We start from the raw sequence: 25,298 nt of genomic DNA on the forward strand, positions 1-25,298 counted from the left end.
TCTATTCTTTATAACATGTCTCACGTTATGACAGCACGCTTTCTTTTTTCTTTTTCTTCAATAACAAAGGTCATGTTAACATCTGCATATTGGGATTGGGCATTAGGTGATCAGTGGTTAGAACCACAGGTTTGGAACTCATGGCTGCGTAGTCCTGACCAGTTGTTACAGTTGCTCTGTGCCTACTTTCAGTACTATGTCATGAGTCAGCAAGTTCATTTAACGTAATACATGACACATTACCATTCTTACACTTTTAAAACACTTTTTTCCAGTTCTTCTGCCCCAGCTTTTGAAAAGACTGCTGAAAAAGAGAGAAAGGATGTGCTTGGTCAGCTAAACGAACAGCTTGAGCAACATCAGGTAGTGGTTTTGGTACATTAAAATTCTGCTGTTTATTACATGGTCTGTATGAAAATTGATGTCTGAGTCCTAGCTCTTAGCAAGGAGATAGAGACATTTATTAAGGCTTAAATTTTCTTTAGCAGGTCTATTATAAATTAACAACTTTAAATAGTTCTCAGACTAGCTGAACAGATGAAACAAGGTGTTTTGAAATTTTGTGTCTTCTGTTTGGATTATCATGTGCGTAGGAAGGACCTTATCAAAGCTTTTCCACACAAGGGCAGAATTCATGAGGTTCCTCTTCTCCATAGCTTCTGTGGTAATTGTGCCTTTTATTATTGTGTGCCCTCAAGTGCAGGGACTAATTTGGTCCCTCTTCTATTTATGCACTTATTTTTCTATACCTTGTTGTAATTTAATATCTTGACTAGTTTGTCATCCTCAAAGAATTTGAGCAAAGATTCGAAAAGGACTTTTCCTTTTTAAAATTTAATTGAATTATAAAACCCAATTTCTTAGTGGGGGGAATGCCAGAGAGATCAGGCATACACCAGACAGCATGAGCTCAATTTTGTTAGTAAATCACACAAAAAACTTCTGAGTTGTAAAGGAGAAACACAGACATCATGTTTTTTTTTTTCCTTTGCTGTTATTTGTTACCTAGATGAGTATGAAACTGCATTCACAGAGCAGGACTTGAAAGTTCTGTGGTGTGTAGAGGGAGTGAGAGTTGATACTTTCTCTCTCCAGATGCATCTGGGACTCCCCCCTTTATTAGACTTTCAAACAGCTTCGGAAAACTGATCTGCTTTGTGGCTCAGCTCTGGGGAGTATCTACTTACTGTTTGCTCAGAAAGTTCTAGTATCCAGACTATTATGTTCTTAGGTCACTGTTCCTCTACACGTAGTACACTAAGACAGCACTTGGGGACATGGGTTACAGAATCACAGAATGAGTCAGTTGGAAAAGCCCATTAAGCTCATGGAGTCCAACCATCCCTGTCCTGTGCTGACCCATATCCCTGAGCACCTCATCTCCCCAACTGTTAAACACACCCAGGGGTGGGGACTCAGCCCCTTCCTGGGCAGCCTGTGCCAGGCCCTGACAACTCTTTCAGGGAAGAACTTTTCCCTCACAGCTGAGCTGACCCTGCCCTGGCACAGCTTGAGCCCATTTCCCCTTGTCCCACCTCCTGTCCCCTGGCTGAAGAGACCATTGCCCACCTCTCTGCACCCTCCTGGCAGGTCAGTGTAGGTGGTGATAAGGTCTCCCCTCAGCCTCTTCTTCTCCAGGCTGAACACCCCCAGCTCCCTCAGCTGCTTCTCAGAGGATTTGCCCCCCAGCCCCTTCCCCAGCCTGGTTGCCCTTCTCTGGACTTGCTCCAGGACCTCCATGTCCTTCTTATGGTGAGGAGCCTAGAACTGGACCCAGCACTCGAGGTGCAGCCTCACCAGTGCCCAGTACAGGGGCACAATCCCCTCCCCAGACCTACTGGTCACACTATTGCTGACACAAGCCAGGATGCCACTGGCCTTCCTGGCTATCTGGGCACACTGCTGGCTCATGGTCAGTCACCCAACACCCCCAGGTCTTTCTCTGCCTGACAGCTCTCCAGCTGCTCTGCCCCAGCCTGTAGCGCTGCTCAGGGTTGTTATGCCTCATGTGCAGGATTCTGCTCTTGGTGCTGTTAAACCTCATCCCATTGGGCTCAGCCCAACGGTTCAGTCTGGTCAGGTCTCTTTGAAGAGCCTCCCTACCCTCAAGTAGGTATGGTTAGTGGTGGTCTTGGGACTGATAGGTTTACAGTTGGACTTGATGATCTTAAAGGTCTTTTCTAACCAAAACAATTTTGTGGTTCTACGTAAACCAGCAGGTTTTTGGAGAGCAGATATGAACATGTTTGAAGCACATGTGTTCAGTGCAATTCATGTAGTGCTCTCACTGAAAGATTCTTGGCACGGTTTCTTCAGAGCTGAAGGTGTCTTTCTAATTTCTTACGTAGGAAGAACTTGCCTGCCTGCAGGTACAACTTAAAGAACAACACAGGCATGAATTAGATTCCTTACAGTTTTCTCTTGCACTGCAATACAAGGAGGACCTCATGAAAATGAAGATGGATCTGTCAGACAAATACATATCAGAAATTGAAGAAATGAAAAAAAAGCATTGTTTAGAACTTGAGCAGCTCCGTGCACAACTTTCAGAAGAACATATTAAAGGTAAGAAGAGCTGACAGAATGGGAAGTAATATGGTAATCTGTGTGGCTTGTAGTTTTCATTCAATATTTAAAGGCTTATCTGAAGAGGTGTTCTACTTGTTGCTAGTTGAAACTATAGGGAACATAGCACATGTCAATCCATGGCATCAAGCAGTTTACTATTTGACTTTTACGTCCATGTTGAACTGTACTTCCAAAGTTCAAATTCCCAAATTCATATTTATTTGAGAGTTTCTTGCTGTTGTCTGAGAGTAAGGTTAAATGTCTCTTGCATTTACATCAAATGCAAGAGAAATGAAATGCACAGTTTTCCCCCTCTGCTCTGCCCTGGTCAGGCCCCACCTGGAGTGTTGTGTCCAGTTCTGGGGTTCCTGGTATAAAAAAGACAGGAATCTCCTGGAGAGAGTCCAGAGGAGGCTATGGAGATGATTAAGACCCTGGAGCATCTCCCCTGTGAGGAAAGGCTGAGTGAACTGGGACTGTTCAGCCTGGAGAAAAGAAGACTAAGGGGGGATCTGATCAATGGTTATCAATATCTGAAGGGTGGGACACAGTGGGACATGGCCAGCCTCTTCTCAGTGACTGTGGGCGCAGGACATGGGGCCATGGCCTCAAGTTGGAGCACAGGGAGTTCCACACCAATCTGGGGAAGAACTTCTTCCCAGTGAGGGTGAGGGAGCCCTGGGACAGGCTGTCCAGTGTGGAGTCTCCTTCTCTGGAGATATTCCAGCCCAATCTGGATGCTGACCTGTGTGACCTGTCCTAGGGAGCTGCTTTGGCAGGGGGTTGGACCCGATGGGCTGTGGAGATCCCTCCTAACCCCTGTGATTCTGTGAAATAGGTCAGTTTTCACTCTGTTCCATGGTGCAGACCCACTTCTGTTCCCTGTTCCATGCTGCTTTTACCGGTCACCCTCTTGTGGGTTTGACAGGGCTCCGCATGTTCAGCGTTAGTGCTTCTTTTCCTCCTGTGTTTGCCCACTAGTGGGCATATATACTGGGATGAAGTTTTTTAGCAAAGAGGAAAGTATTTATGGGGAGCAGAGTTTGTAATTGGTATCTTTTGCTCTAGGGTTCATGTTAAAATTCCTATTGCAACTAAATTTAATGAGTCTTCTGATGTGATCGTGGTTTTATGTAATTTCTTGACAGTTGCTGCTGTTCTTGGAGTTGTAATTCATAGCAATATGGTGCCTGGTACTGGTTTGATATGGAATGTGCATATTGTTGAGGTGTAGGTTAAGGTGTTGTGGCGCTACTTGTGTCTCCAACCTGTTTGGAGCACAGGACGACACAAACACTGCAGCTCACCATCTAGACCTTAGCTATGTAATGTGCTAGAACTGTGTATTCATTAGAAAGATTAGTATGATCCTCTTCAATTTGCAGCGATATTGCTTATCTTCAGTTATTTCTGTGTTTATTTTTAATACTAAGGGGTATATCAGAACTGCCTAAGTTAGGCTGTTCAGAGATTTGTCCCATCTGGTTATTAGGGGAAATACCTTATGTAAATATTACATGCAACAGGGAAGATACTGTACATTTATAAACTTGTATACATCTGCCGTTACCTTGTTCAAAAAGAAAGTCATCTCCTGAAGCCATTGCTGATACAAGGAAGGTTCTGCAATAGGTTTTATGGTCCTTCCCTGTTGTTCTGTGTGTATCATAGACTCACAGAATCACAGACTGGTCTGGGTTGGAAGGGACCCCAAGGATCACAGAGCTTCAATCCCCTGCCACAGGCAGGGCCGCCAACCTCCAGGCCTGGAGCTACACAAGGTTGCCCAGGGCCCCATTCAACCTGGACTTGAACACCCCCAGGGACAGGGCACCCACCCCCTCTCTAGGCAGCCTGTTCCAGCCCCTCACCACTTGCTCTGTAAAAAAACTTCCCCCGATATGTAATTTAAACCTTCCTTCCTTTGGCTTTAATCCATCCCCCTTGTCATGCCATTGTCTACTCTTTGAAAAAGTTGATTCCCCTCCTGTTTCTCTGCTCCCTTCAGGGACTGGAAGGCTGCAATGAGGTCGCCCTGCAGCCTTTTCTCCAGGCTGAACAAGCCCAGCTCCCTCAGCCTCTTGTTGTAGGGCAGGTGCTCCAGCCCTCTGATCATCTTTGTGACTCCTCTGAACCCTCTCCAACAGTCCCACATCTTCCTTGTATTGGGGCCCCAGCTCTGGACACAGGACTCCAGCTGGGGCCTCCTGAGGGCAGAGCAGCAAGGGACAATCCCCTCCCTGTCCCTGCTGCCACCCCCCTCCTGATGGAGCCCAGGATACCATTACTCTTCCGAACTGCAAGAGCACACAGCTGGCTCATGGGAAGTTTCTCACCCACCATGACAGTCAGGTCCTTCTCAGCAAGGCTACTTTCAAGGAGCTCTTCTCCCATGTATGTGGGTATATGGTGTGATACATTGCAAAGGTGCATTATTTTGGTGTGTTAATAGGAGCTGTTAAAAGAGAATAAATTCCAGAACATCTTTTTGTGTTTCCTTTTCAGAAATCACCAAGCTGCGCCTACAGAGTGCTCAAGATGCAGCCCTTCAAGTTGAAATGGAGGTGGCTGAGAGAGTGTCTGTGCTGGAGGAAGAGCACAAAGCCAAGCTCCTTCTCCTCCACTCTGAGGAACAGCGTGTTGCAGAGCTGCTGGAAGAAATCAAGCTTTTAAAGGAAGAGATTACTAAAGAAAAAGATTTGTCTGTGCAGAATGAAAAGCATCTGAAAGAGGAAATGGAGAAGGTGATTGATGTTAGAGTCCTGTTTTACGTAGAGTTTGGCAGGCCCTGATCTGTTAGGAAGGCCAATGTAGATGGAAGCAGCAGTTATTGCTAAAATAGATGTACTTAAAGGTGGTAGCTTCAGCTTTAAATGGACATGAGTGAATACACACAACTCTTTGGAATACCAGTCTGAAGGTCAGAGAGATTTAGTGTTAAATGCTTGGCTTCTCTGTAGGTGAACTCTTCCTTAAGAGCACAGACAGTGTGGGAAGGCAGGACCTTCAAGGGTTGATCCAGTCTGCCTTTTGTATTGATGTAGGTCAGGTGTAGCTATACCCCTCCTCCAGTACATGCAGGTACAGAAGGTCCTCATCCTGCTCATCAGTGTCCTGATACGCTTGCATGCTGTCATTGGTGATGGAGAACTTGGCAGAAAGCACTATGGCAGATGGAAAAAGCCTCTGTGCTGAATGGGTCCCTTCTAGGGAATTTCTGGGTTTGCTGGGGCTGTCCTCTGAAGCACTTAACCAGAAATATTGAACTGGGAGGGAGGCTGACGCACCAGAAAGTTGAGCTGCCATCCAGTGAGAGCTGGGCAGGCTGGACTGCTGGGCAGAGAGGAATCTAGTAAATTCAACAAGGACAAGTGTCCAGGGGAGGGTATGAGGAAGATGAGGGCCCTGGAGCATCTCTGGTGGGAGGGACAGCTGAGAGAGCTGGGGCTTTTTGGCCTGGAGAAGAGAAGACTGTGAGAGGGGATCTGATCAATACTTATTAATATCTAAAGTGGGTGTCCAGAGGATGGGGCCAGACTGTTTTCAGTGGTGCCCAACAACAGGACGAGAGGTGATGGGCACAAACTGGATCATGGGAAGGTCCATTCCAACATGAGCAACAGCTTCTTCACTCTGTGGCTGCCCGAGCCCTGGGACAGGCTGCCCAGAGAGGCTGGGGAGTCTCCTTCTCTGGGGAGATCCCAAACTCATGGTCTGGAACACGATCCTGTGCAACCTGCTAGAGGCAGTCCTGCTTTAGCAGGGGCTTGGACTAGATGATCTCCAGAGGTCCCTGTGACCCCTGTAGCCTTGGATTCTCTGAAAAAAAAAATCAGACATTTTTTTGATGGAAGAAGAAAGAATCTGGACAACAGTTTTCCTCTTTTGCTTGGTTTGGTGTAGTTCTCATACCTGCACTCTCAAATCCTCAGAGCTGAAGAATCCTATCTGGCACCTTCCCTTTACCTGCTAAACCAGCTGTCCCATCTGAGGATAAACAGAGATTGGATGTTAATTTGTTGTTTAGTTTGTTCTGGTATTTGAATGCTTACGGGAATTAGATGGATGAGGCTCACATTTCAAGTGCTTCTTTCCTCCCTTTTTAGAGAGAGACGGATATGTACCCTTTTCCAGTATTGAACAGGTGGAGAAGGCCAGAGAAAACAATTGCAGAACCTTTGTAGATGAAACAGTCTCAGGTGAAGCTCCCAGCAGTGAAGCTTTCAGTACTACTGGTTTACTCCCACCATGTGCAGAATGGTGTTTGGCACTGCTGGCTGGTCCAAAGAGAAGGCTGGAACGGTCAGCCGGCTGATCCACCAGCTGCAAAGACATTGTTTCCCCTCTGGATCTCCTGCTCTCAGAAACTCAGTGAGCAGATTTCCTCAGTTCCCTCTGTTTCCAGTGCACCCTCACCAAGTTTTCACGGGTTGTGTTTTAATCAAAACCTGGGGGGTTTGTGTTTCTTTGCTGCCTCTTCATTTAGGTTGTAGCGTGGATGGATGCTCAAGTATTTGTCGAAGCCTTCCAAGGGAAAACTGAAGAGTATGCTTCATGTTGATGCTTCTCTGTGACCTCTCTAACTTCTCTTTTTGATTACCCTGTTGTTTCCTTAGTTTACTCTTTCTTTACCTCTTTACCTCCAGTGTGGCTTTTTCCTTTCATCCTTGAGCAGTCACTTGGTGCTTTGGCTCCTGTGTTAGTGCTCCCTGCTTTCTGTGTTGCTCTTGTGCAATGTGTGAGATCGTAATCTTAGATACTCCATATAAAATGCCACCTGGAATGTCTAAGGAGAGGAGAGATGTACAAGAGTTTTAATCCCACTGATGTAAATACCTGAGGTGTCCATAGCTTTTTAAGTTCAACTCCTGAAAGGAAGAAATGTGACCCTGAGAGAAGACAACACAGAGTACCAGTTTAATTCTAGGTTTCTCCCCTAATTTTTTTTGTACCTTCCTTACCTCAATTAACTCTTAATTGTGCATTGAATTCAAGTACTTGTAATTTGATGTTTCAGCCTTGTTTTTATTTGGAAGGGTGGCTTCTCTGCAAGAATTGAATCTCTCCAAGACCTTAAATGTCTAAGAAGATTAATTTCACACCCTTGAGTTTGGTTTTGGCTTCACTTTTTCTTAACTGTGTTCACAGGTAAAATGTAAAATTGCTGAGGATCACGAGAATAAACTAAGGGAAGCCAGAGAAGAAGTCCAGAAAATAGAGACTATGTACAAAGAAAAAGAGCTGAAGTGGCAGTGTGAAAGTGAGGACCAAAGAATCCAAGCTGAAGAGAAGGTGTCGTTGCTGCGCACAGAACTGCAACATAGAATGGAACAGGAGAAGCAGGATTTGCAGAGGGAGTTTGAGCTCCACGAAGCTGAAATGAAGCAGTTTCAGGATCAGCAGGCTGCCAGAATTGTAGAACTGGAGAAGCTGGTGAAAGAGCAGCAAAACACCTTGCAGCAACTGGAAGACAGCCTTGTGAGTGCACAGGCAGCACAGAAATCCCGGGAGCAGCAGTATGACAGTGACCTGCAGGCAGCCAAAGTGCTCATGGCCAAAGAAATGGAGAAGGCCACGCTTTGTCTGCAGGAGGAGTGTGAGGTGAAACTTGTAGAAGCACAAAACAAGTAAGTCCTGAGGATTTGAGTACTTTCACTTACCAATTCAGTCAGTTCTCTTTAATGTCTTGATCAGTGATGTGGGTGAGGGGATCGAGTGTGCCTTCAGTAAGTTTGCAGATGATGCCAACTTGTGTGGGAGTGTTGATGTGGTGGAGGGTAAGAAGGCTCTGTAGAGGGGTCTGGACAGGTTGGATCCATGGGCTGAGGCAACTGCATGAGGTTCAACAAGGCTCAGTGCCAGGTCCTGCCCTTGGGTCACAACAAGCCTCTGCAGAGCTACAGGCTGGGGACAGAGCAGCTGGAGAGCTGCCTGGTGGAGAAAGACCTGGGAATATTGGTCGACAGCTGGCTGAACATGAGCCAGCAGCGTGCCCAGGTGGCCAAGAAGGCCAACAGCATCTTGGCTTGTATCAGCCACGGTGTGGCCAGCAGGACCAGAGCAGTGATTGTCACCTGTACTGGGCACTTGTGAGGCAGCCCCTTGACTGCTGTGTTCAGGTTTGGGCCCCTCACTCCAGGAAGGACATTGAGGTTCTGGAGCGGGTCCGGAGAAGGATCTGGAGCCCAAGTCTGATGGGGAACGGCTGAAGGAACTGGGGGTGCCTAGCCTGGAGAAGAGGAGGCTGAGGGGAGACCTGATTGCTCTCTATGGAGGGTGTAATGAGGCGGGGTTGGTATCTTCTCCCAAGTAACAAGCAATAGACCAGAGGAAATGTCATCAAGTTGCACCTGAGGAAGTTTAGATTGGATATTATTAAAAATTGGGTATTATAGAAAATTTCTTCACCAAAAGATTTATCAAGCACTGGAACAGGCTGCCTTAGGAAAGCAGTTAAATACCTCCAGGAATGGTGATTCAAAACACACAGATGTGGTGCTGAGGGATGTGGTGTAGTGGTGTGTGGAGTTGGCAGTTCTGGGTTAACCACTGGAAGGCTGATGGCATTCTAGGATGTATGAGAAGGGGGGTTGGTCAGGAGAGGTCCTCCTTCCCCTGTGGTGAGGCCCCGCACCTGGAATGTTGTGCCCAGTTGTGGGCCCCTCAGCTCCAGAAGGACACAAAGAGCCCAGCGCAGGGACACCAACATGGAGTGGAACATCTTCCTCATAAGGAGAGGCTGGGGGAGCTGGGCCTCTTTAGCCTGGAGCAGAGAAGACTGAGGAGTGACCTTATTAATGTCTATAAATACGTAAAGGGTGAGCATCAGGAGGCTGGAGCCAGGCTCTTCTCAGGGATGGCAGCGATAGGACAAGGAGCAACAGGTGCAAACTGGAGCAGAGGAAGCTCCATGGGAATGACAGGAGGAACTTTGTCACTGTGGGGGTGACAGAGCAGTAGGACAGGCTGCCCAGAGAGGCTGTGGAGTCTCCTTCTCTGGAGACATTCAAACCCTACCTGGATGCATTCCTGTGTGACTTAGTCTGGGTGACCCTTCTCTGGCAGGGGAGGGTGGACTAGATGCTCTTTTGAGGCCCCTTTCAACCCCTAATGTTCTGTGATCTTTAGGATCTTAAAAGTCTTTTCTAACCAAAACGATTTTATGGTTGTTATTGTTACTTTTTCTTATTTTAAACTTAAGGCATAGTGATGTAGGCTTGTCACTTGATGTCACCAGCTACCTGGTGCATGTGAAGCTTGCTCTCCCAGGGAACAGTAATGCTGTCCAGCGTGACACTGTAAATGCGTTTAATCTAGCGTAGGAAATCACGTGTGGTGTAGTGCAGTGCTGCGTGGTACAGGTAAGAATACAGCACACAACTGAAAATCCCATCCTGGCCTTTCTGGAGGGGAGGTGTTGCAGCACAAGGCAGTGGAAATAAATACTCGTTTTCCAAGTGTTTTCCAAAAATTCAAGTGAGCTTGAGCAAACGTCTCCTAGTGACTGAAGCTTGTGCTGCCTACTGAATGCTGAGGTTGATGGGCTGCCTATGGTGGGATTCTTCAGTTCTGGTTAGACTGGAAGGCTGTAAGAACTGTTTTGTCTCCCCTTCCTATCCCTGTTGTTTTTAGTCTATTAGAGGAAATATTCAAACAGCTACATGTTTGTATATGCAGGCATTGCTTCAAGTCTATCCCTTCTTCCCTTCCCAAATATACCTCTGTAGAAAGAGATTGGGGAAGTAATGCAACACAAAAGCAGTGAAAGCTGGAACTTAACCTTTAACTAACTGAGTGCCTTTTAATCCTTGGTATCCAAAGATACTAGTTAATTATTACAGTAAACTGCTGCATTTCAGATACTAAATCTTCTGCATCAAGCTTTAAGCAGACCTCAGAGAGCTGAGCTGAGCTTGGAGGAGCTCCCAACCACCCTACGTATGCTTCCCCTGTGGTTTTATGGCTGAGTCTTAACCAGATGTTTTTGGAGGGGCTTGTTTTTGGACCCTTGCAGCCCCATTCAAGATGTAGACAATGTATATACTGTCCTAGATGCTCTGTTGTGACGGGGGGAACAAGGATTTTATGTAACACAATGCTAGTAATTCAATAGGGTTGCTAGTCTGCCTGTTGATAGCCAGATACACAGCCAAGTGGCCTTTTGGAAGCCTTTGATTACATGGCTGTGGAATCATCTTTGTGGCTGTCTTTGAATTCATTCTGTATTTGAACCATAAAGTAAAATTGGTGAGTCTAAGTAAGGCCTACTTACTTTTTCTTCATTTGCATTTGTTATTTCAGTTATTTTTTTCAAAGAACCAACTGTGCCTTTTTAACAGCAGTCTCCTAACTTGTTTTGCAAATAACACAGGTTTCTGGAGGAACACAAAGCTATGACTCAGAAATTCAAAACTGACCAAGAGATTCTTCTCCAAGAGCTGGAAAAGAAACATGTTGATGAGCTGGAACTCCAAAGTCAGCAGCTACAGGAAAAGCATAAGCAAGAAATTTTGTCTCTTACAGCTGAGCTTCAAAGGAAGCACCATGCTGAATTTGATACACTTAAATCTTCACTGGAAAGTAAACAGCAGATTCAGCTGGAAGCTTGTGCTGCTGAGCTGCAGGCAAAGCATCAGGCACAGATTGATGAGCTGGAGGCTAAACATTTATCCAATCTGGATTCCTTGGAGTCGTCCTACCTATCTGAAATTCAGAATATAAGAGATGAACACAGTCAGGCTCTTGAGAAGCTGCAGCTGCAGCACACAGAACAGCTCCATGAACAGGACAAAATGAATCAGGCACGCTTGGGCCAGGAGATAGAGATGTTGAAGTTAAAGCATGCTGAAGAACTGCAGCTTTCCCAAAATAACTTGAAAATCGAGCTAGCTGCTTTTCATGTGGAAAAACTTAAAGCCATGGCTGTTGAAGCTGAAGAAGCTCATAAGGTGAGTCAGGTGGAATATGTGCCATAGAAAGTGATACCTGCTGGAATGTTGTGTAGCATCACCTTGTCTCTTGTGCTTGGGGTGTATTTCTGCAACATCCTTTGCGTCAGCACTAACATTTCTGTGTGTCCATGTTGTGAGCTGAAATAGGAAATGGAAGCTGGAAATGAGGTCCATCTATCCCTTCCCCCTCCCTGAGTGCTCAGACCAATGAGTTTTTTGTCTCGGTGCGTGGAAAAAGTACGCACAAAGTAAATACTTGTAACACAACTCCAACTGGAGGGTCTGTTTTGTGACCCAGAGTCTCTGGAAAGCAGCTCTGCGGAAAAAGACCAGGGAGTCCTGGTGGGCAACAGGCTGCCCATGAGCCAGTAATGTGCCCTTGGGCCAAGAAAGCCAAGGGCATCCTGGGGGGTATCAAGAGAAGTGTGGGCAGCAGGTCAGGGAGGTTCTCCTGCCCCTCTGCTCTGCCTTGGGGAGTCTCATCTGGAATATTGTGTGGAGTGCTGGGCTCTCTGGGGCTGGAAGGACAGGGAGCTACTGGTGAGGGGACAATAAAGAGGCTACGGAGATGCTGAGGGGACTAAAACATCTCTTACACAGACGCTGAGGGACTTTGCAGCCTGGAGAAGACAGAGTGGGGATCTTGTCAGTGCTGATAAATCCTTGCGGGGTGGGCTCAGGAGGACGGGTCAGTCTGTGTTCAGTGGTGCCCAGGGACAGGACAAGAGGTGATGGGTGCAATCTGTTCTATAGGAAGACCAGGTTCTTTGCTGGGAGGGTGGCAGAGCCCTGGGCCAGGCTGTCCAGAGAGGTTGGGGAGGCTCCATCTCTGGAGACATTCAGACCCCATGATCCTGGGTGCTGTCCTGTGCAGCCTGCTCGAGGGGCCCTGCTCTGGCAGGAGTGGGACTGGAGCAATCTCCACAGATCCCTGCCAGCCCCACTGATTCTTTGCCTGTTAGTTACCACATAATTCTTCAGATGTGATCCTGTAGGTTGTCATGACTCTGGGAATCTAAAGATCTGGCCTAGTGGCACAATCTCATGAGGAAGAATAGAAGAAAAGTATCTCTAGAGGTCACAGATGTGGTTTTGGGAGCTGACTGTGGGTGAGCAGACTGTGTCTAAGGGCCTTTAATGGAAGTCTCTAGCTTTACTCATGACAGGGCAGAAGCGTGATCTCTTAGAGCTCAGGTGGGTTTAAAATGATCCCAAGTCACAGAGGCAAGAAGGTTTAGCTCTTTTCTCAGACTGGTCTGTCACTGTGTCTACTTTTCAAACTTAGGTTTCTCTGTTTCCTGTGCCCACATGAGCTCAGAGGAAGATACTTGAAGGGAAAGGGCGGGTATTTTTCTTCTGCCCTATCTTTGCTAACTAATCTTAAATCTGTGTTTTGATTGTTCTTGAGTGTAAAGAAAGAAAAAGTTGAAGATTGTGTTGATGGGGAGTGCTGCTATGGATAGAGGAAAAAGCAGAATGTTTTCTTAAAAAGCTTTGATATAGGGTGTATGCTTTACAAATAGGTTACAAGAATATTAGTACATATTTTTTTTCCTTCTGCTTTTGCAATTAATGCTTACACAGGATGATTTGAACATCGCTCTTCAAAATGAAAGGAAGCTGCTGGAAGAAGAAAAATGTCTGGCCCTGGACATACTGCGCAAGGAAGTCTTGAATATGGAGGAGAAACATAGGAAAGCACTCCAGGAACTTCAGGATCTTCATGAGGCAGAGATAAACAAACATAAAGAAGATTACTCCATGGAGCTGGAAAAAGAATTGGGGAAACTGAAAGCACAATATGAACATGAGCAAGAGGTCAGTATGTTGCTGATACCTAAAACTCAAATATCTGAACATAAAGTAAATTCTGGTTTATTAACTTTAGAAGAATTCATATATGGGAGGTACCCTGAATTTGATGCTTGCAGGACTCTCTTTACTGGGGCAAGGGGAAGGTGGCTCACTTTCTTCCATGTTCCTGCTGTATGTAATTAAAAACTCCAAAGCTGCCATTTTGTAGAAAACTCAGAGGTAATAAATTAAGTCTTTTAACCATTTGTGGAAAGTGACTGCTCACTTCAAGCTTTTAGAAGTGAATAACACTGAGTCCTCCTTTTCTTAGAGAAATAGTAATAGGTAGTACCCTTCCAAATATGTTTTCTTGGTAAAGTTTGGAAATCTTCCTAGTTGTTCTTAAAGCTTCCTCATTTCTTCTTGTTTCATGTGTAAGTTTGGTGATACTTTCAGAGCAAAAGCTAAAAATTTGTTCTTCTTAAACATCAGAATGAAGTAAGCTCTTCTGTTTAGTCAAGTCTTTTATACTATCTGAGTCCTGTTGATACAAGCAGCCACAAATGATTAAGAATCCCAGACTCAAAGAATTGTAGAGGCTGGAAGGGACCCCCAGAGCCCATTGGGTCCACCCCCAAAGGAGGGTCCCTAGGACAGGTCACACAAGTCAGCATCCAGGTGGGGCTGGAATATCTCCAGAGAAGGAGACTCCACACCCCCTTGGGCAGCCTGTCCCAGGAATCCCTCACCATCACCAGGAAGAAGTTCTTCCCCAGACTGGTGTGGAACTCCCTGTGCTCCAACTTGAGGCCATTGCCCCTTGTCCTGTCCCCACAGACACTGAGAAGAGGCTGGCCATGTCCCCCTGTGTCCCACCCTTCAGACGTTGATAACCATTGATCAGATCCCCTCTCAGGCTGCTTTTGTCCAGGCTGAACAGTCCCAGCTCACTCAGCCTTTCCTCACAGGGGAGATGCTCCAGGCCCTTCATCTCTGTAGCCTCCTCTGGACTCTCTCCAGGAGATCCCTGTCTTTTTTATACCAGGGAGCTCAGAACTGGACTCAATATGACTTTTCTTTTTTGGTGTATTATATGTTGCATTCATGTATTAGATGTCACAGAGCTGTATCCAGCTGTAAACAAACAGCACATGTACTCTTAAAAGGCAGCTCACTTTTTTTTAGTTATTAATCTGAAAATTGGATAATATGCTAAATAACTGCTCAATACTGGTGCACCTCTGTATTACTTGTGCAGCTCAAAACATTGAGGTTTGAGGGGATACCCTATGTGCTTTTGGGCTGTCAGGCCTTAGAGCTGGTAGTGCTTTCCAGATGGCCAGAGCGTTTTGTGAACTCTTGTTGCTCTTGGGAGATTAGTTTTGCGAGAAGTTCTTGTGATTATTACATTTTTAAGCCCTTCATCTTAGAAATGGGATTTGTCTCTGTTCTGATCACTACAGTGACTCTTCTTAGAGGGTAATAGGAAAAAACCCACAAGCCAACAAATGAAAAACCCCCACCATCCCACACCCCCTCCCCAAAGCTTTTCTCTGATGGACTGTTCTGTGGTGTATCATAGAGTAATTGCATCAAGTACAGTGTGATGTTTATGGAGGTTAAACCCTGGCTCAAGGACAGATGCCTCCATTTAAATCCCATTTGAATGGGAGAAATCACCTCTTAATATATTCTCTGTGTGTTTCTCTCCCCCTCTTCCTTCCTTATGTATTCAGATGTCTTTTAGACAAGTATCTGCTGGGAAGAACAAGCAGGGAGTGTTCTTAGTCTCACCCAGTGGCCTTGTGAATACAGGAGATACTTGGTACCTAATGCCTTGTTGCTTCTTACTTATTTTTACCAACTTGCTTTTCTCAGTGGTCAGCATGGTGATAGATGGAAGTGCTGTATGTCCTTGGGGACTGGAGAGACTCATTGTGAAAATACTCAGAACTCAGTGGAGCTTCATAGGTTTGGTTTGGTTTTATTTTTTCCATGACCATAATGGTAAGGCTAAAACATTTGGTGTTATCTGCTTCCCTGCAGATGTATGCTTCTGCATCGGCCTCTGAGGTAGAAACCATGAGAACAGCTCTTCTGGCTCAATTTGAGGAGGTCAAATTGAAGCAGCAGCTTCAGTTCCAGGAGGAGATTGAGCTGCTGAAGTGTCAGTCAGAGCTACTGCTTGAACAGCAGATTGCACAGCTGAAGGTAGGGTCTGAATGAAATGAACTTCAGCACATGCCCCCACAGAGAAACACTCTGCACAAGCAGTGTTGGAAACAGTGCTGACAGAACACTGCCTTTATGGATCACAAAGTGGTCAGGGTTGGCAGGGACCTCTGGAGATCATCCTGTCTAACACCCTGCCCGACCAGGATCCCCTTGAGCAGGCTGCACAGGACAGTGTCCCGATGGGGTTTGAATATGTGATGTTTTAGTCCCCTTATCACCTTTGTAGCCGCCTTTTGTACCCTCTCCAGTAGCTCCCTGTCCTTCACTGCACACAGTAATCCAGATGAGACCTCTCCAGGGCAGAGCAGAGGGGCAGGAGAACCTCCCTCAACCTGCTGCCCACACTTCTCTTGATTCCCCCCAGGATGCCCTTGGCTTTCTTGGCCCAAAGGCACATCACTGGTCGTGGTCAGCCTGTTGCCCACCAGGACTCCCCAGTCTCCTTCCACAGAGCTGCTTCCCAGGGGGACAACCTCCAACCTGTACTGGTGCTGGGGGTTATTCCTCCCAAGGTGCAGGACCCTACGCTTGCCCTTGTTGAATTTCCTAAGATTACAGGGTTGTCTTCACATCCTGAACAGGCTGTGAAGTGCTCTCCTTCAAACAGAACCAAAGAATCAAGCAGAAAGCACTTGCTTTAAGCATGTTTGTTTGTTTTGTTGTTTGAAAGTACCACTTCTTGGTGTCTGCAGAGACATTGCCCTTGGCCCCTCATCCCTTGTCTACTGTGCTTCTACATATAGTAAAAAGTGTTCCATGTTATCTGGGCTTTTGCCAAGTGTGTGGGGACAGTGAGCACTTTGTATGTGAGTTTTTTTTCTTGGTCTTCATTTCTGCTTTCTGGAGTTCATCATTTGAGTTCCAAGCTTTCATCTTGATGAGCTTCTTGAAGATGCTTATCCTCCAAAATTATCTTTGCCCTTGTGTACAAGGTGGTAGTTGCCTGTCACCTTTTGAGCCTTGTGCAAAATGCCTTCCCTGGCTGGGTGACCTGCACCTGTCAGGCTGTTAAATGAATGGAGAAGACACATCCAGTGTCTGAGAGGGAAACCCACCAGCATGTGGAGAGCTTATGTGCATCTCAGTGCTGTCACTATGCTTAGCACATGTGGAGCACAAATAATTTGGGTGAAATGAACTGCTGTTTCCTTAGTTGCTTCTCCTTGGGAATGTTCAACAGCTTCTTGCTGTTCCTGTCAGTGCTCCAGCATGAGATGGGACTCTTCTGACTGCCACACCAACCTCTGGAGCTGAGTGCTGCAGATGTGCAGGACATTTTTCCTGCCTCTGGAGTGGAGAGGCAGATATCTTTTGTGACAGAGGTTGCAAGTGTGTCCTGAGAAGTTGCTGGAGGTGGGTTTTGGCACCAGCCTGCACCTGCTGGGGATGGGGCTGGCTGGCCCACAGCTCCCCCAGCAGTGATTCCCTTCTCTCTCTTGGGCTGCGCAGGCGCTTTAGTTCCCCAGCAGCATTTGGGGCACCAGAAACTTCTCTTTCTGTTGAAATTTTGCCAGGGGTGATTTTGCTGCTTGTAGAGCTGTCTCTGGTTAAGAGACTGACTTTGCAGTGTCCAGCTGAGCTGGGTTAGGGGCTGGTACAGGTTTCTGCAGTGAGCCTTCCCCAGCCTACTCTTCATGGCTGTCTTGGCAGTCTGCAGTGGCCCATGTCACACTGAACATCTTCCCATAGTTCATGTACCTACTTAATTATTCTTAAATCATGGTTTGGATATGATTTTGTTGATTGGGGTTGTTAACTGCATAAGTTACTGCTAGTAAATCTATGAGGTAGGTTTAAAATGAGAGGGCAATTGGTTTGTAGGGGTTTGGAGGTGGTTGGTGGGTGTTGGTTTGGTTTGGATTTCCCCCTCCCCCCTGTAAACCAAAGGGTGTGTGACTTACACAGGATGAGTTTGAAGCTGAGAAAATGGCATCACTACGTGACAAAGAGCAGGTGTTGATTCAGGAGAGGGAGAAGGCACAGGCTGCTCACCAAAAGGAGCAGGAGAAGCTATCAGCCCTACTACAGGAAAAAGCAGCCATGATCATCCAGGTGCGTGGAAAGTTTTAAAACAGGTTTTAAATGTGCTTTTGTGGTTGTATTTTAGCACAATGCTCCTACCTTTGTCAAGATGTGTATAAAGGGGCACTCAGAGTGGTGAGGTGCTGGAACAGGCTGCCCAGAGCGGGGGTGGGTGGCCCATCCCTGGAGGTGTTCCAGGCCAGGTTGGATGGGGCCCTGGGCAACCTTGTGTAGCTCCAGGCCTGGAGGTTGGTGGCCATGCCTGTGGCAGGGGGGTTGGAGCTCTGTGATCCTTGGGGTCCCTTCCAACCCAGACCAATCTATGATTCTATAGTTCTTGTCATCTCTGGTTTTCAACTTGCAGCATCTCTTAGCTGGAGCGCTGCAGCAGTCATGTGGACATTGAGACAGCGGAGCAGCTTGCAAGCTGATCCTCAGCCACTTCTCAGAGATAAACACTGCATTGGAAGAGGAGGTTCCATGGCTGACCTCCTCATCTGTGTATTAGATACTATCTGTATCTATCACCTTTGTTGTCGAACAGACAGTGCTCTGGTAGCTTTTCTCAGCCACCTGACCTGTAGCTTGGAGGACGTAAGATACAGCAAATAGAAAACTCTGACCCAGAAGTGGCAGAGAGAACTTCCTTTTGCCAAACAGAAAAAAATGTAATGCCTCCTGTAACACAAATATCAAAGCTGAATCAAAATTACCCGTTCAAGGCTACCCAGAAAGCTTTTAAAGAGAGAGGGACACCTTGAAAAAGGTGTCTCTTTTAATGAGGAAGTTCAGAAGTGTCATGTTTTTTTCCATTACTTAAATAATGCTTTTGAGTTTTTATTTATGGAAGATAAAATGAAGTATAAAACTTTCATGTCTTCTCTCACCATTTGGGAAGCTCTGACCAAACTGTACATCTGATACACCAGAGTGTTCTGTTTACTGGGGAAACTGGAGGTAACACTAGGAGTTTTCTCTGCTGGAAGAAATATATTCCCTTTTTTTTCTCGCTCTTCATGCAAAATTTGAGATGGGATGAGAAAGTTGCCAGGGGAGTAGAATGCTTTTCTTGCTTTGCAATATCATCAAAACAGATATTTTGACTAATATGTTGGGTTACTTTTGAGACAAAATAGGAGTGATTTGGCAGCAAAAAACAGGGGTTAGGGTGGGTATATACCTTGTTCATTTTTTTATATGTCTTCATATATAGAGATGTGTATATTTATATATTAAAATAATATTCTATGTATATATGGCTATTATATAATTGTATATATTATATAATTATATGCGTAATGTATTATATATTATGTTATAAAACTAGATATAAAATTATATATACTTTCAATTTATATATATTAAAAATACGTATATTTTTATATATACGTAATATATGGGATGGAGGAGTAACCTGAACATATAAGTATGAGAAGAGAGGGCACAGGAGAAAGCTGGCTGGCACAGGTTGTGATCAGGTTTGTGTGCTACAGTGTCGAAATTTATGCAGGGACCTTGATTTGTGTGCATGTATCCAAAGAGATGAAGGGTCCAGTCATTGGGTGAAGTTCATAGTTTAGGCAAAATTACCAACAGTTGCGTTGCTACTGTATCTTCCTCAGCTGGAAAAGAAAGTGGAGTCTTTAAACCATGAAATAGAGGAGACCAACTCTGAACTGGAGACGCTCCTTCAACGGCGGGACCGAGAAAACCAGGAAGGAGGGAATTTGGTTGCCATGTTGAGATCTGATATCCAGCAGTCCAAGGATGAACGGTTTGTACATATTAGGCTGTGTCATGTTTGGTGCTTCATTTCTTGTTTGTTTTTCTAACTTCTCATAAACCAATAAGTAGGCCAAAATCTCAGATCAACAGCATAGGATGATATGTTGGCTTTGATTTGCAAGGAGGTTTTGTGTTTGCTTTTGTTTTATTACCAACCCAAGGGGGCTTTTTACTTTTTTTTTGTCATGATGAATAAGCTTCTATAAGAGTTCTCTCTCTCACCTTTAAGAAACTGGCTTGGTGTGTGTCTTAATACTAAAACAGTTTGATCCGTCTAATTTCTGTTGTCTAGTCTGCCAGAACACCCCAAGTTATTTTGATGTCACAAATACTATAGTAGTAGATGTGCTCTCCTTGACAGTGCAGGGACATTTTTGAAGTGTTTTATACACTTTTGTTTTAGGAAAAACCTGCATGAATCTTACCAGCATGTTTTGAAATTGCTTATGGAGTTGGTGAAGGCCACGATAGCTATCGAGGATCTTATCTGTAGCAAGGTCGGTCTTTGCCTTGATGACACTCTGGCCTCTGGAAATTCTAGAGAAAGTCACAGTATTCTGGAAGAAATAGGATACACACAGTATTTCAAAGCCAAAGAAAAGTATCATCTAGAAAAAGGTGAGTACAAATCCACAACTGCGTGAAGTCAGTTCACCTTCCTGAAAACATCTTTTTGCTTCCTTTTATACAGGTGAGGTTCACAAAGGGGAAAGCTTGTGTTGGGCTACATCCTGTGTATCTTTTAAAGGTCCTCCACGCTTCAGATGGTGTCTATCTCTACTCTATGAAGAGTATTAAAATGAAAGTGTTCTTTTTTTCTCATGGTGGATGAGAAACTTCCCATGAACCATCCATGTGCTCTTGCAGCTCTGAAGGCCAATGGTATCCTGGGCTCCATCAGAAAAAGGATGGCAGCAGGGACAGGGAGGGAATTGTCCCTCTCTGCTCTGCCCTCGGGAGGCCCCAGCTGGAGTACTGTGTCCTGATCTGGGGCCCCAGTACCAGGAAGATGTAGAACTGTTGGAGAGGGGTCACAGAAGCCACAGAGATGATCAGAGGGCTGGAGCACCTCCCCTACGAAGAGAGGCTGAGGGAGCTGGGCTTCTTCAACCTGGAGATGAGAAGGCTGCAGGGGGACTTCATTGCAGCCTTCCAGTCCCTGAAGGGAGCAGAGGAACAGGAGGGAATCAGCTTGTGAAAGGGCAGAGACTGGCAGGACAAGGGGGAATGGACTAGAGCTGAGGGAGGGAAGGTTTAAATTGGATATTACAGGGAAGCTTTTTCCAGAGAGTGGTGAGGGGCTGGAACAGGCTGCCCAGAGAGGGAGTGGATGTCCCATTCCTGGAGGTGTTCCAGGCCAGGTTGGATGGGGCCCTGGGCAACCTTGTGTAGCTCCAGGCGTGGAGGTTGGTGGCCCTGCCTGTGGCAGGGGGTTGGAGCTCTGTGATCCTTAGGGTCCCTTCCAACCCAGACCATTCTATGATTTTGTTTAATACTCTTCATAGTTCAAGTAAAAATGTTGTTAGAAAAAGCTGAATGGATTGTAGGGTTGGAAAGCCCAGCCTGGTGAATGTGGAGTTTCAGGCCCTGATGCACAATATTCCCAAGCATTGTGAAAGACCCTCTTGATTTGCCGACAATGAGTTATTGATGTGTACTACAAGGTGAAAACTCATACATCTCCAGGACCAAGCAAGGTCACTGTCTGATCTCAGTGGTTATTTGAGCAGCCAGTTCATGTCATTTATCCATGTTTTTAAATATCTTCTTTGATTTCATTAGAAGAGCTGCTTGATGAAACCCTTGCAGAACACAACCAGCTATCTCCAGTGACAGATGAGGGCTCGGAGCTGAGCCAATACTTATGTGAAAGTGTTTTTACAAAGCCAGAACTGGCATGTGAAAATGAAGAAATGATCCTGAAAATTGGCTGTCGCTTGCGCACTGCAGTAGAGAGACTTCTGGAGCTGGTTACAGAATCAACTCAACAGGTAAAACTTGAGGTGTCTGTAGAGATGGGTGATTATACTGAAAAGGTGAAGTCTGTTTTAAGGTTTGTGTATTTAGCACCGTGTAGGGATGGCTACTAAAAAGAAACAGATTTCTGTCTGCATACATGACAAATTATCAGTGATGGGAGGCACATGCATGTAGTCTAAGAGCTGGTGCTGTACCTTGGAAAACTGGTGATGTACTTACTTTGCTGTCTTAGTCGTACCTGAGTCTCTTGAATTGAAGTGTGAGGATGCTTTGAATTTCAAGTGTCTTAGAAAATGTCAGGGTTGAGCACTGTAGCCAACAGGGAGGTGCATCTTTTTATCCTCAGTAAAGAAACTCGTGTACCAAAGAAAGATTTGTGGTGAATATACAGGTATGTGGGTACAGGGAGTCACCAGAGGTTACAGGGGTTTGGGCAAAGTCAGCCTGACACTAAAATGAACCTTCAAAACTGGGACTTCAATGCATAATGGGTCTAAAAAATTAAGAGTGTTTTTCTTTAAATGTCTGTGATACTGTTATGTTGCATGTCCATCCAAGATCTGATGCTAGGGAAAACTCTGTACTTGTAGCTGGAAAAAATGCATGAAAACCATGCCCAGTTTGAAGAAGAATTCAGCCGCCGGAACCGGGAAACGGCCCAGGTGGTGAGTCAGCACCAGGAGCTGATGGAGTGCCTCAGCGAGGAGAGTGAGGCCAAGAACCAGCTGGCACTGGAGCTCCATAAAGCAGAGGGTAAGACAGTGGAACCAAGAGGAAGAGATTTCAGTGCCTTCCCTCCTACCTCATTCCTCCAGATATCTGTGATATGCTTTGTATCGTCTGTTCTCTGCCCTTCAGATTACTGAGGTACTCGAAGCTTGGGCCTTCTCTTGTAAATCTCCTGCTCCACTCCCTTCATCAGGATGGCATTTCCCTGGGCCACCTGCAATAGTGCTTTTAAATCCTCCCAGCATTGGTTGCATGTGAAAAATACCACAAGATTTCAATCTGTGTTCTGTTCCTGCGTGTCTAAACATGGGAGCCTGGAGTATTGGCCAGAAGATACACTGCCAGTGTAAATCAGACCTTGGAATGGTGCAGTGTCAACCAGAGAGATTTTATAATGTGAGATAAAAGGCTGAGGCTGTTGATATCACAGACTGATCAGGATTAGCAGGGACCTCTGGAGATCCTCCAGTCCTACCCTTCCCCCCCAGAACAGGGTCCTGTCAAGCAGGCTAGACAGGACAGTGCCCAGGGTCATGGGGTTTGAATGTCCTCAAAGATGGAGCCTCCCCAACCTCTCTGGGCAGCCTGGCCCAGGGCGCTGCCACCCTCCCAGCAAAGAAGTATCTCCTCAGGGTTTGGTGGAACTTCCTATAGTCCAGTTAGTGCCCATCACCTCTTGTCCTGTCTCTGGGCACCACTGAACACACTGACCCATCCTCCTGAGCCCACCCCTCAAGGATTTATCAATATTGATGAGATCCCCCATCCATCTTCTCCAGGCTGCGAAGTAAGTCCCTTAGCCTCTCTTAAGAGATGTTCTAGTCCCCTCATTGCCTTCATAGCCCTTTTTGTCCCCACTCCAGTAGTTCTCTGTCCTTCTTGACTCGGGGAGCCCAGCCCAGCACACAATGTAAGTCTCAATGCCGTGACAGATAATATCATCAGTCTGATTCCTCCTTCTGAAGGTTACAACTTGAGGTCTTTGCCTTTATGTAGGAGAATCTTGAGCGTTTCATGTCCTTCAGCCTGAGCTTCCCTCCCTGATCATGGCATCTGCTTTCCATTTCTCTTCAGTCATGCTCCTTTAAGCATATTTGATCTTTCCAAAACCTGTTTCCTCCCTTTCTGGAATCATTCCTGGGTCTCTTGGGCTCTAACTCTACCATTTGATCTTACTTCCTGTAGATTCTGTTTCTTTGAACCTCAGTACCCAGCAGAGGATATGTCAGGCTGTCCTGTGTTGAGGTGATCCTGGCACATCGAGGCTTAAGCATCCCCTTATACATTCCACTTGTTTGGAGACATTTTGTCACACAGCAGCCTCATAAAATCTGTTTGAATACATCAGCTGGTACATTTTGTTCCTTGAGATACTTCAAGAAGCCTAGCTAGAGTGTAGATATAACTCATCTTCTACTTCTTCCTTTCTGTGTCACTTTCCATTGTTTGCATAAAATTTTTGACTCATGGTTTCAAGCTGCTTTTTTCCAATAGATGAGTTTGTCTCTGGCTTTGTTTGCCTTCTGACTTGGGATTTTAGGCATTATTGAAGGCTACGTTGCAGAAAAAGCTGCATTGGAAGAGGCCTTGAATCTGAAAGAGGAATCTGAGCGTCGCCTTGTTGTGGAGCTGGAGAACATGCGGGAACGCTTCCAGGAGCTAACCCAGGAGCAAGCAATTCTTGGTGAGGAGTGAGTATGGCACCATGAGTGGAAAGGGCACATTGTGAGGTGTTCATGTAACATGTCAGTCTTTGGTTTGATAACCAAATGAGCAGTGAAGCCTGGTACAGACGTTAGCAGGGTCTTCCTGTTAAAGTGGCAGAGAACACAGCTGGGCCTTTGCTAAGGGGGGAATGGTACTAATGGAGTACTGCTGTAGTCACACTTGGTTATGGACAGAAGGTGTCAGAAAGGAGAGGCATGTATTGACTACGGGTAGGAGGTTGCAACAGGTGATTAGCACCTAGCCAGTAACTGAAGTGCTGGAGTCAGAGTTGGAGCTTCAAGGCTTTTGAGTGCTTTCAGGACTGAGGACAGAACTTAATAATGATGGGAGAAATAAACCCCTGTTGGATGGTTATTTGAACCATGGAAAACTCCTGGTGATGTGTGCTTTGTTCCATACATAAGCTTTCCCACACTTCCCATCCTGTCCTGTCCAAACACACACACATGATGTTTGGCTGGACACAGTCTGTATATTGCTGTTACCTGTCTGCTTCTCAGGAGCTTCTGTTGCAGAATACTGCCTGTCTTTCAGCCCTACTGTATTATTCCTCTGCAGCTCCTCTATGCCTCTTGCCTCTCCCCCACCTTACTGTCTCTTCTTCTCTTCACCTTGATGCTCTGCCTCTGTTCTGGCTCTTGATATCTTGACTGCTGTTGGTGGCCACCATCCTTCTGTGTTCTTCCTTTTGGCACTGCTCTTGACCTTCCAAATACAGTGCGATGAAAATATTCATGTTGTACATGGGATGAGTTGGGTTGGAAGGAACCTTTAGAGTCATAGAATGTGTAAGGTTGGGAGGGAACTTTAGAAGTCATCTAGTCCCATTCCCCTGCAGTGAGCAGGGATGTCTTCACTAGATCAGGTTGCTCAGAGCCCCAGCAAGCCTGATCGTGAATATTTTCAGGGATGGGGCCTCCCCTACCTTTCTGGGCAACCTGTGCCAGTGTCTCACCACCCTGAGAGGTAAGAACTTCTTGCTAAGGTCTCAGCTAAACATGCCCTGCTCTAGTTTAAACCATCACCCCTTGTCCTGTTACTCTATGCCCTTAGGAGCAGTTCTTCCCCAGCTTTCTTACAGGTACCTTTCAGGGACTGGAAGGGGCTATAAGGTCCCCCCACAACCTTCTCTTCTCCAGGCTGAAGAAGCCCAACTCTCTCAGCCTGTCCTTATAGGAGTGGAGCTTCAGCCCTTGGATCGTTTTTGTGGCCTCCTTGGATGTGCTTTGACAGGTCCAAGTCCTCCTTGTATTGAGGGCTCCAAAGCTGGACAAAGTATGCCAGGTGAGGTCTCACCAAATAGTCTGCTTGCAGAAGGTCAGTACAGGTCATCTAGTCCAACCCTCCTGCAATGAGCTAGAGTAGGCTAGAATATTTCAGTGGGAAAGGACCTGCAGCGACCATCTAGTCCAACTGCCTCACCAGGGCTGACCAAGTGAAAGCCTGTTGAGAAGGGCATTGTCCAAACACCTTGTAAACACCGCCAGGCTCTGGGCATCGCCCACC

General features: G+C 46.0%; 1 protein-coding gene across 1 annotated transcript in view; it reads left to right on the plus strand.

The window, feature by feature from the left end:
• The window catches only part of PCNT (pericentrin), a gene marked incomplete at its 5' end in the record, with an annotated part of 103,236 nt that overhangs the window by 28,687 nt on the left and 49,251 nt on the right, over positions 1-25,298 (plus strand). Inside the window, 13 exons of the mRNA XM_084264961.1 lie at positions 276-363; positions 2,349-2,565; positions 5,074-5,312; positions 7,717-8,195; positions 10,940-11,516; positions 13,104-13,337; positions 15,360-15,524; positions 17,454-17,600; positions 19,193-19,344; positions 19,759-19,973; positions 21,120-21,346; positions 21,926-22,088; positions 23,605-23,748. Of these exons, the coding sequence (XP_084121087.1) occupies positions 276-363; positions 2,349-2,565; positions 5,074-5,312; positions 7,717-8,195; positions 10,940-11,516; positions 13,104-13,337; positions 15,360-15,524; positions 17,454-17,600; positions 19,193-19,344; positions 19,759-19,973; positions 21,120-21,346; positions 21,926-22,088; positions 23,605-23,748 (3,047 nt within the window). The remainder of the gene's footprint in view (positions 1-275; positions 364-2,348; positions 2,566-5,073; positions 5,313-7,716; positions 8,196-10,939; positions 11,517-13,103; positions 13,338-15,359; positions 15,525-17,453; positions 17,601-19,192; positions 19,345-19,758; positions 19,974-21,119; positions 21,347-21,925; positions 22,089-23,604; positions 23,749-25,298) is intronic.

Source organism: Gallinula chloropus (genome assembly GCF_964237585.1).
Source record: "Gallinula chloropus genome assembly, chromosome: 5".
Taxonomy (NCBI): domain Eukaryota; kingdom Metazoa; phylum Chordata; class Aves; order Gruiformes; family Rallidae; genus Gallinula; species Gallinula chloropus.